The sequence below is a fragment of the Lacerta agilis genome, chromosome 17 (genome assembly GCF_009819535.1).
Source record: "Lacerta agilis isolate rLacAgi1 chromosome 17, rLacAgi1.pri, whole genome shotgun sequence".
In the NCBI taxonomy this organism is placed as follows: domain Eukaryota; kingdom Metazoa; phylum Chordata; class Lepidosauria; order Squamata; family Lacertidae; genus Lacerta; species Lacerta agilis.
Window position 1 is genome coordinate 14,088,406 of NC_046328.1, and position 10,188 is coordinate 14,098,593.

The 10,188-nt window shown below is 48.2% G+C and overlaps 2 protein-coding genes across 4 annotated transcripts in view; one reads left to right on the forward strand and one right to left on the reverse strand.

The window, feature by feature from the left end:
* Positions 1 to 1,080, forward strand: part of MED15 (mediator complex subunit 15) — a 30,008-nt gene extending 28,928 nt beyond the window's left edge. For both annotated transcript variants that reach the window (XM_033135977.1, XM_033135976.1), the window contains one exon: positions 53 to 1,080. In XM_033135977.1, coding sequence (XP_032991868.1) covers positions 53 to 189 — 137 coding nt within the window. In that variant the 3' untranslated portion in view covers positions 190 to 1,080. The remainder of the gene's footprint in view (positions 1 to 52) is intronic.
* Positions 1,040 to 7,118, reverse strand: LOC117038969 (coiled-coil domain-containing protein 74B-like). 2 transcript variants are annotated; one of them, XM_033135979.1, is made up of 8 exons: positions 6,542 to 7,118; positions 6,092 to 6,136; positions 4,959 to 5,075; positions 4,673 to 4,838; positions 3,751 to 3,958; positions 3,573 to 3,655; positions 2,656 to 2,706; positions 1,040 to 1,649 (listed from the first exon to the last, which is right to left on the reverse strand). In XM_033135979.1, exons 1-8 carry the CDS (start codon positions 6,846 to 6,848, stop codon positions 1,511 to 1,513), a joined length of 1,116 nt encoding a protein of 371 aa, XP_032991870.1. In that variant the 5' UTR covers positions 6,849 to 7,118; the 3' UTR covers positions 1,040 to 1,510. The 2 variants fall into 2 exon arrangements, with proteins under 2 accessions (XP_032991870.1, XP_032991869.1); XM_033135978.1 differs by having other exon boundaries at positions 1,040 to 1,646; positions 6,542 to 6,916.
* Positions 7,119 to 10,188: the final 3,070 nt, after the last annotated feature.

The window sequence follows — 10,188 nt, forward strand, 5'->3', positions numbered from 1 at the left end:
ACTTTATTTATTTATTTTTAATAACAAACTCTTTCTGCTTTTTTCTTTCCAGAAGCAAACCCTTTCTTGCAGTCAGTGTATCGCTACATGATGTCAAAATTGCTGCAGCTTCCTGACAAGCACTCTGTCACAGCACTCCTTAACACCTGGGCGCAGAGCATCCGCCAGGCCTGCTTGTCTGCTGCTTAATGTCTCGTCATCTCCTCTTGCTGGGCCTGAGCTGGAAAAAAATCACAGCCAAGCAGGGCAGGAACGTGTGAAGCAGAAGCTTTAAATTGTTTTTGTTTACTAGGAGCCCGGCTTTGTAAAGAGCCTGGCGTTAGGTTTAGTGCTTGTGCTTCTTCTGCCTTTGTAGACCTGCCCATAACTTGATGCAGGGGGTGGATTTTCACGGTTCTTATGGCAGACGTGTTAATGACTTTTTTAAATGTCTTCTTAGAGAAGAGTGTGTGTAGACTTCTGTCACGGAGTCTCCCTACTATAAGAAAAGGGACAGCGTCCTTCAGACCTCGTCCAGTGCCAGTATGTATGTATATATGTATGCTTGGTTGGATACCAGCCCAAGAAGAGGCTGCCTGCACACCCACCACACAAGCTGTTCTTTGATAGCTGTGTGCAGAGAGACTGACTGAAACAGGTGAGCGGTTTGTGTCTTCCCAACTATGAGGCAGCCAGCTATTAGACTGATGTGGCTCTGGCAAGCCATGGGTCAAGTGTCATTCATCAACTTGTGCCTCACGGGAGGAGCCTGCTTGGGCATAGGGTGAGACTGAGGCTGCTTCACTCAGCCCTGGTTTTGCTTTCTCCTACCTCCCATGCACAACTCTCTTGATCTTTGTGGAAGTATTGCTGTTTTTACATACTTCTGCTGTCACCTTTGCAGCAGTCGCCGAATACTGGCTTGCACTCTTCAACACGGCATCCAATTGCTGTGCTATCTGTAAATGTGTGATTGCTGTGTCAATTTGAGGACATTTTTAAAAATGTACTTAAGAAGCTCTGATTGCAGTACAAAGTATCAATTATTTCATACATGAACTAAGGCATTTGTTTTATTGTAATAAATGTATTGTTCCAGTGTTTAACACTCACTTATTTTCTCTTGCAACCCCCCAAACTTCTTTGGCTCCACCGCAGCCTGAGCACAAGGGCACAGAATATTGTTTGCTAAAAGGCAAAGTCACTTTGATACCCCCTTGACCTGGGGTTGTCTAAGGAGGCTTCTGTGTATTTTGCATCTAAAAGCCCCCAATTTTGTAGTTAAAAAAGTAAACTTAATTACTACTGAAGGTAGAACAGTTTCTAGGGAGAAGTAAGGTCACTATGATCTTCTGTAACTATGTGGACAAAAAAGGATGATTAATTATGAAGCTTTAAAAATTAAGTGGTGCACACCAGAAACAATTTGTTGAAAATACAGCGCACACGCTCGGAAATGGTTTAGCTGACTTTCAAACCACTTTAGGGCAAGGAGACACATTACAAAAAGAGGCCAATTGAACCATACTTGCTAAAGTGCTGTCCGGTGGAGCCTGTTCCTCTGAACAGCCTGTGTTCTCTTCTGTCTCTCTGCAAAAGCATTTCCTAGTGTTTGCTTCAGTGCTGGCAGCACAGCCCTTTCAGCAGCAGGCAGTGGTGTGAGGATCCTACTGGAGAACAAAGTGGGCCTGTCAAATTGAAGTCTGCATTTAAATAATAGGGTGTTTGAGGAAGACAGTGTCCAAGTTTAGTGTCTGCCCTCACACCCAAAGAATATTTTTTTCTGGAGTCTTGGCTTCTAGCCAAGAGCTTGCTCTGGTAATTCACAGCCAAAAACTGTCTGATGTTGATGTTTCGTATGTACTAAACTAGTCCTCTGGAGCAAATGGGAACATTTCTCCACCTGCACAAGTGACAAGTGTAAGCAGGCGTTACAGTAGAATTTGCTTGCACTTCAACACCCCTTTCACCTTGGAGCAGAGAGGTGAGCCCAAGGGCAGCACTGACAAAGAGTCAACCCCTGGGGGGAGGCCTGAAGCAAGAACTGCACTTCTTCCAAAAAGGCTTTTCCCATCAACTGATTCAACACCTTTATATCATCATTCAAGATTAAATTTGTAAAAATGAAATTCTATTTGTTTTTAAAAAAAAAACAAAATTTGCAAGGTCTTGGTGGGAAGGGGGGTCATAAACTTTTGGCATCACCACAAGGGCAATCAGTAAACTTTTTTTAAAAAAAACAACAGACCAATTTTGGAAGTGCTTTAAAAGGGCCACAAAACATTTTGGCATCAGGACACCAATGAGGGGACCCAAAGGAGCAGTATGTAATGGCATTTAAATAAAAAAGTAAGTTTGGGAAAGTGGGGAAGTCCAGTTTGAAAAATGTTTACATTTCAATTAGATCCTGACCACAAAATACTTTTTCTAATTTGGGAAGCCTGTTGGGAGACTTTTAATTGCAAAACTTTAATAAAAAGTTGTAAGTGGCCTGTGCTGTGGTGTACCTCAGGATCTTAAATTTCTGTGATACCCAGATTTAGTTGTCCCCCCTTCTCATGCCTAAATCATAATTGTGGGGTCCTTGCAGTGCCCCAAAGACTAAGCGCCCAGTGTGACCTAACCGATTGTGCTCCCCTTAAGTCATCTCTAGCCTGTGTTAAGATGCCTGCTTACCATTTCTTAGGACCATTTTTCACCTTGGGCAACCGTGTGACCTCTTGGTTCCTGAAGGAAAACATTAATTAGCATATATATTTATAGGTAAGTGCTACTTCATACTAGGTCACAGAGTACTTATTCTGGCACCAACAATTGGGCACTGGGAAAATAATTCTTGTCTCTTGCCCTTTCATGCATTATGCCCTTCCATAGGGCATAGAAATAACACTTTTGAGACTCACAGGAGCATCTTAAGTAGCAAAATACCACTGCAGCCTGCTTTCTCAGCTCACATGGGAATGCCCCAACACACCTGCTCTCAAGCAGTTGCCATCAAAGTTCCTAGTGGGTGAGATCCAGCAGTTTAGTAAGCATGCAGTAAGCATTCCCATGCTCTCTCCACAAAGGTAGGCTATCCATGCATAACCACTTCCTGCTTCAATTAAATTTAAGCACAGCTACAAAGAAAAATTACAGTGAGGTTAAATTGCTGGGAGGAGTGAAATTTAATCCTACATGAAGTGAACAAGCAGGCTAACTGTATTGGGAGGTGGGAATCAATAGCCAGCATCAATAGTCTGCAGAGGGAGGCGGACAAAGTAATAGTCTCAATGCATTTTATGGAGTTAATTTGGACAGTTGCTTTCAGCTGCTATTTTCTCCTCACTCAAGGAGATAGGGTGGTACAGGAATACATGGGATCTCTAAAGAACTGCAGAGATCACAGAAGGTTCCCTGGCAAAAATTTGAGCTATCTCAAATTATGTGCTCACAAATAGCTTTGTGAGAAGTAGCTAAAAGCCATGGCTGAACCACATTAGTTCCAGTGATAACCTAATCATATCAACTGTGGTACTTTGGAGACGCTGCTGTGACTAGAAAGAGATATTCAGAGGCGCCACCCTTCCTCTTTCTGTTAAAAACCACCTTACCCGACATGACCAGCTAGCATGTAGTCCTCAGGAATTCTTTTGGTCTTGTGGATGTCTTCCAAGCACGATCTCAAATACATCAGCTGAAGAAGAAAGGAGGAGAGAGTGTGACTTTTCTGCTCCTCCTGTAATGTCAGCTTCCTGCCTTTGTGGGACCCAGGACAGCAAGCAGCCTCACCTCCTGCATCTGCATATGGTTGATGTTCCACAACTGCCGAATGACCACTTCGCACTCCTCCAGCGTTGGTGGCTTCCGCATGTAGGAAGGGAGCACTGTCACCAAGAAGGGGTTGGAAGAAGCAGCAGGGATTTTCATGTCCCCTGCCCTGCTTTGACCAGATGAAAAAGGGATGGGGGATGTCATCCTGTCACAAACATCTGCGTCTCTGTAACAACACAGTTAAAGTGTGAGCAAGGAACAGTTATTTCAGTTAAGTACAGTGGGCAACCTACGGCCTGACTGGCACTCTTTTCAAGTAGCCCCAACACACAGGCTATCCAACTGCCCTATTCCATCAGTTTTAGTTTCCTTCCCATTTCTCTTGGCTTTAAGAATATTTTCTCCCTTTTTATATAGCTTCAAAGCAGTTATATGTTACATTTTAAAAAATATGACAATGACGGGTTTCTCCCAGCTGTCATATCACTGGTGGGCTTTAACAGTGTGTGCTGGTCACTAATATCAGAAAGGAATTGCTTTCACTTGCTGAACAGTAGCTGTATCAGTCTGTTGTACAAAAGAAGCTATTTACCTATCTGAGAGTAACCACACTTAGTCTAGCAAGGCCCAAGTAAGCCTGAGAATTCTGCAGTTCTGCACACTACAGTGTGGTGTAGTGGTTAGAGTGTTGGACTAAGACTTAGGAGACCAAGGTTCAAATCCCCACTCAGCTATGAAGCCTCCCAGGTTACCTTGAGCCAGTCACAGCCTCACAGCACAAGTTCACTCACAGGACTGTTGAGGATAGAATGGAGAGGGGATGTGTGTACACCACCTTGATAAATAGTAAGCAGAACTTTTAATCATCAGTAATAACAACAATGTGAAACTTGCTGCTTCGATTTAGAAGTTACTGCTACCTCAGTGGGTGTTGTCAAACCTGGGATGAGCTGCCTCTTCTGGAACAGTCTCCTGCTCTGGCCTGAAGTCCTCAAATTCCTTCCACATTACTCTGTCTACCTCCCTTTCTATAATTTCCTCTTCTGCTCTCGTCTCGTCCATCATGAACTCGCCACTTACTGGCTTCTTTTCCAGCTCCTCAGAACCTACAAGATGTTTAGGAAAAGGCTCCATTGCTAATACACTCAAAACACCATACAGCCATGGCATCAGAGGCATTGTGGCCACTGTTAATGCTATCTTTTCATCTTAGACTGTGTGTGTACCTTGTTCTCTGTGCTCTTCTTTTGCTGTTGGCACCACCACCTTTAAGCCGGCACTTGTCTTCCCTGGTGCACTGCTTGCTGGCTGTGACTTGGTAGGCAAGTTGCTGAAAGAATGATCTACAAAAACAGAAGGAAATAAAGGAACTAGTTGAATAATCTGGCAGAGAGGTGCATACTCCCTTGAAGGGCTAGCGTCAGTCCCCATGTGAGAGTGCATAACCATAAAGGTAAAAGTAAAAGGGTAAAGGGACCCCTGAGCATTAGGTCCAGTCGCAGATGACACTGGGGTTGCGGCGCTCATCTTGCTTTACTGGCCGAGGGAGCCGGCGTACATAACCATAGGGAAGGCCTAGCAGGACAGTTTCAGAAGGGACCCTTTTCTGTCTTGGCATCCTGGCAGCTGAAATATTCTAAGAGGGACATGATCCTGGATCTCCCAGGCTTGGCATCAACTCCTTGCCTATCAAGAGCTGGGAGGCGCTCAGTTGGACCTTCACCCGCTCCATGTCAGCCTGTGTATGTGCTTACTCACTCATCCCCTTGGGTAACAACCTATCCCCTCATTACCAACTCTATTCTAAGAGCTTCCAAACATGGGGCTGTCAAGTTCTCTTGCTTTGTGATTTCTAAGTACAGTGGTACCTCGCAAGACGAATGCCTCGCTAGATGAAAAACGCGCTAGATGAAAGGCATTCGCTAATGAAAGGGTGACTCGCAAGATGAATTTTCCTATGGGCGTGACTCGCAAAACAAAAACGTTTTGCAATTTTTTTTGTAAGACCGCGCTTCCTCCAACCGTGCTTCGCAAGATGAAATTTCTGGTATATGACAACACTTGTGGAACGAATTAATTTCGTCTTGCGAGGCACCACTGTACAAAGGATTTGGACAGGTAGGTGGGGCATCCACCTGTCAATTGTGGTGACATTAATGACACCCTCAAACACAGCTGTCAAATTCAGTGGGTTGCTGAACCTGATCAGGATCTGGCCCATGGAGCCCAAAAGGTTCCCCAGCCCTGGTTTAGGTGAAGCAGCTGTGTCAGAAACCATCTTATCCATTCCTGAGCCTTGTGTGGGCAAGTGACTAGTTTCACTTTATATCTCTGAAATATAGGTAGTGCAAGGCTGTACCTTTCCTCTGAAGTATTGGGTGCATGATGAGCTTATAATGAAGATCTGCAAGAAAGAGAAAAGGCCGTGTTATTGTGGCCAGCCCATCCCTCCTTTAACTGTTCACATCCAGGGATCTCCCCATTCTTTTACTTGGGGATGGAGAGGGAGAGACTTGAGGGGGCGGCCAACGGGGTCACTCTACGCTTGGCTCTGGAGTGCTGCTGCTGCTGCAACCACCTCTTTTTCAGGAAGGGGTGCCAACTTGAATATTAGGGGGGCAGGTAAGCAAGCCCCAGATAATTGACCACGAGGCGGTGCTATTTGGATGGCAATGCCAATCCACTCTGGGGCTGCCAAACCCCTTCGCATATTTTATCGGGGGAGCCGGATCTCCCTCGTCCCCTAGGAGTTGACTCCTAGTTGGGGGGGTGGGGTGGGGTGGGGTATCCTTCCGGCTCGGCTGCCCACCCTTGTTCTGCCTCTTGAGGACATCGATCTCCTCGTGGAGCTTCTGGAGGGTCTCGGCGTGCTGCGCCTGCAGGAACTTGAGGCTGCGCTCCAGGTCGGTGGCCGCCCTCCTCCAGCCGTCGGCGCTGGGAGTCCGAGGGGGCCGAGGAGGGTGAGGTTGAGAAGCGGGGTGCGAAGGCGGCGGCTGAGCCGGGGACGCGGCCCTTTCCTGGTGCGGAGGCTGCTGCCCGCCGAAGCGCGACCAGGGAGGCAGGTGGAGGTTGTGCTGCTGGGCACGGCCCAGCGGAGGGAAACCGGAGCTCTGCATGGCTGAGGCCGGAGACGGGAAGGAAAGCGACGGAAGAACCGGGTGCGCAGAGGCCTCACACTCAACCAGCTCGGGTGCGAGAAGCAGCCGGGCCGGGCCTAAGGTGCATTTCTGCCGCCGCCGGCGCCGCCTCCTCTTCAGAATAGCTTTCACTCTGAGGCGGAGGCGCTGCCCATTCCGCCTCAGGAGCGGGAGGTCGTTGGCCCTTTCGCTTCTCCTCCTACCCGGGCGGGAAACCTGAAGGGCCGAAGCGCCGCCGCCTGAGGAGAATTAGGCGGCGGCTCTGCGTCCCTTCCCGCCGCCTCCTCCGACGAGCCTCGCGCCGCTCCCCGCCCCCGCAGCCGCCTCTGTCGCCATGGCGACGGGCGCTCGCTCGCTCGCACCACAGTGGCCGGAGGAGCGAAAGAGGCGCGAAGCCCCAGGAGGAGGAGGAGGAGCCCCGCCCATCTAGCGCGGTGAGGGGCGGGTGTTAGTCTCGACTCGTCATAAGGGAAAAGGCGCCGTGAGGGGAATGGCGGGGAGGGGGAGCCATGAAGGGGCAATAACTAAAAAGAGGCTTCTCGGCCTCAAAGACGATAAAGGGTCAGGGGGCGGCCCCCTCGCTAAATCCACACCAGAAAAATAAATAAATGGGGGGATGGGGAAGGGAAGCCCCGCCCCCACATGATCAATCGCATGTTACGGCGCGCTCGCACTACAGTATTTGAATGGCGATGTCCATCAAACGCTTTAAATATTGGGCGGTGGGACAAAGGTCCTATGCTGATTGGTTCCTATGCTCTCCAACCCACCCACCCTGCACTGCAGTCTCCAAATTGCCCAGAGCATGGGGCTGGATTGAAGACCATCCTGCAGGACCCAAGTGACCCCAAAGTTGGCCCAGCAACTTGGAATGATACCTGGGTGCCATGATTTGGGACCTTTGCTGGATGCCATGATCCAGGGAGGGTGTCAGGGCTGTCTTAAGGATATCCGGCGCCGTGGTTCAAAGATCCCTCCGGCGCCCCCCCTTCAAAGATCCCTCCGGCGCCCCCCCCCCTTCAAAGATCCCTCCGGCGCCCCGACTCCCCGTGTTTCGGCAGTTTTGCAGGGCTGGAGGGACCCCAAAATTAAAAGGTTAAAAAACCCCAAACCCAGACACTTCATGTAAAATGCAAAAATCTGCCTAGATGGGCATGCTGGCCCCCAAAAGAGGACATGTCTGGGAAATCCTGGACGTATGGCAACCCTACTTTTTGTGTGTGTGATGTAAAGTTCATCAGATCAGTTCTTCCTTTGCGCTGCCACTCAGTCACTAGGAGTTGCAGTCACATTGGGGGAAAGGGTGACCAAGAAGCCGAAGCAGAATGGTTCCCTCTCCTTGAGGGTTTTATATTCCCCACTCCTACCCAGGTTAATAGCATGAATCTGGCTGCCATTGCTGCAACTGTGCAGTCAGAACAGGTTTACTCAGTGAAGCAGCTTCAGTTCTGTAATGGTGGTGCTTACACCCAAGTAAATGTTCCCTAGATCCTTCCAATATATGTTGGGAGCAAGTCTTCTTGGGGTCAACCATGAGGCTTTGCTTGTAAGTATATGTGCGCTTAGGATTGTGTGGGTTTACTCAAGAGTAAGTCTCATTGAGTGTATAGGCCTATTGCAGCATTTCAAACAGTTCTTTTGTTCATTCAGGAGCAAGAGTGCAAACCTAATCCCATTTATTTGAGAGTAAACCCACTTGAATTCAGTAGGGTTTTCTTCTGTGTAAATAACACTTGCTTTACACATTGACACATCTACTTGCCTACCCTCTCCACTTGCCTGTCTACCATTTGCCCATGGGACTTACTTCAAATTAAGTGGGTTTATGACAACAGCAAACAACTGCTGTGGCCTCTGTTAAGTTCTGAGAATGCTGAAACATTTTCAGATTTATTTTCTGTACAGTACATTATACAGAAGGCAAATTGACATAAAGAGAGGACAGATAGAGCCAGGGTGGTGAGCCAGTGTGGTGTAGTGGTTAAGAGTGGTAGACTCATAATCTGGTGAACCGGGTTTGCGTCTCCGCTCCTCCACATGCAGCTGCTGGGTGACCTTGGGCTGGTCACAGTTCTCTGAAGTCTCTCAGCCCCACTCATCTCACAGAGTGTTTGTTGTGGGGGAGGAAGGGAAAGGAGAATGTTAGCCGCTTTGAGACTCCTTCGGGTAGTGAAAAACGGGATATCAAATCCAAACTCTTCTTCTGGGAAAGGAGCGAAGCAGGCGAGGTGGGCGCGCGGGCGGCTCTGTGTGCCTCCTTGATGCACCCCTGCTGGGCAGGCGCCGTGGCGCAGGGCGCCACTCAGCCCAATAGGAAAGACGCCCCTGCAGGGTATTAAGAACCCACAGGGGAAACACAGCACAGCACACAAATAGGCTCGCACACCCTCCCATGCTCTGCTTACGCAGTACGTATTTAGGATACCCGAGTGCTATAACTCGGGAGCCATAACTCCTGAGGTGCAATAATGCCAGACTTCCGCTTGCTGAGTTGCAACTACAAGACCAGTGACACCTGGCCTGAGACAAGGGTGAAGAAGTAACTGCTCTGTGACCAAGTAGAATGTGTTTGCAACAGTTGTATAAATGCTTTGTGCATCCTTTGTTCCACACTTGCTCCTATCTGAAATTATCCTGCCGATGCCTCTAATGCTGCGGCTTAGAATAAACCTTTTACCTTTCAACCCACTGACTCTCTATAGGCTGGGGGAGGGACAGTGTTTTTGGACTTGGCTCTGGAATTAGGGACTGTTTTACCACAAATTCATGGTGGCTAAGGCTGGCAATAGCTCCTAGACGAGAGTAGTTATTCCGCCCCCCGCCCCCTTAATATTAAAACCCAACGGGGTCATCTAATTATACTAAATGGCACCAATATATTCAAAACAGTGCACAGAAACGATGGGACTCACTCTCACAAGATGTAGCACTGGCAGCACATTGCAACAACTTTAAAAAGAGATTACACAAATTCAGGAAGGATAACAGCTCCTAGGGATGGTGGCTATGTACTGCTTCCAGTTTGGCACAGTCTCCATTTGGTCTGAGGTAGGCTACCACTCTGCAGACCAGCTGGTGGGGATTATAGGGCTGTTATGTTCAGAGGCTTCTGGTTGGTCACCGTGGGAACACAATGCTGGACTAAATGCCTTGGTTGGATCTAGTTGACAGGCTCTTCTTACATTCAGATCACTCACCAGTTCCTCCACTCGCCTAGATTCTCTCAAAGCTCTCAGCTTCCTAGGAAATCTAAATACCAGCACCTTAAATTTTACATGCCGTGAGTTCGAGAAATCCCCCTGCTTTCCATGATTTGTTG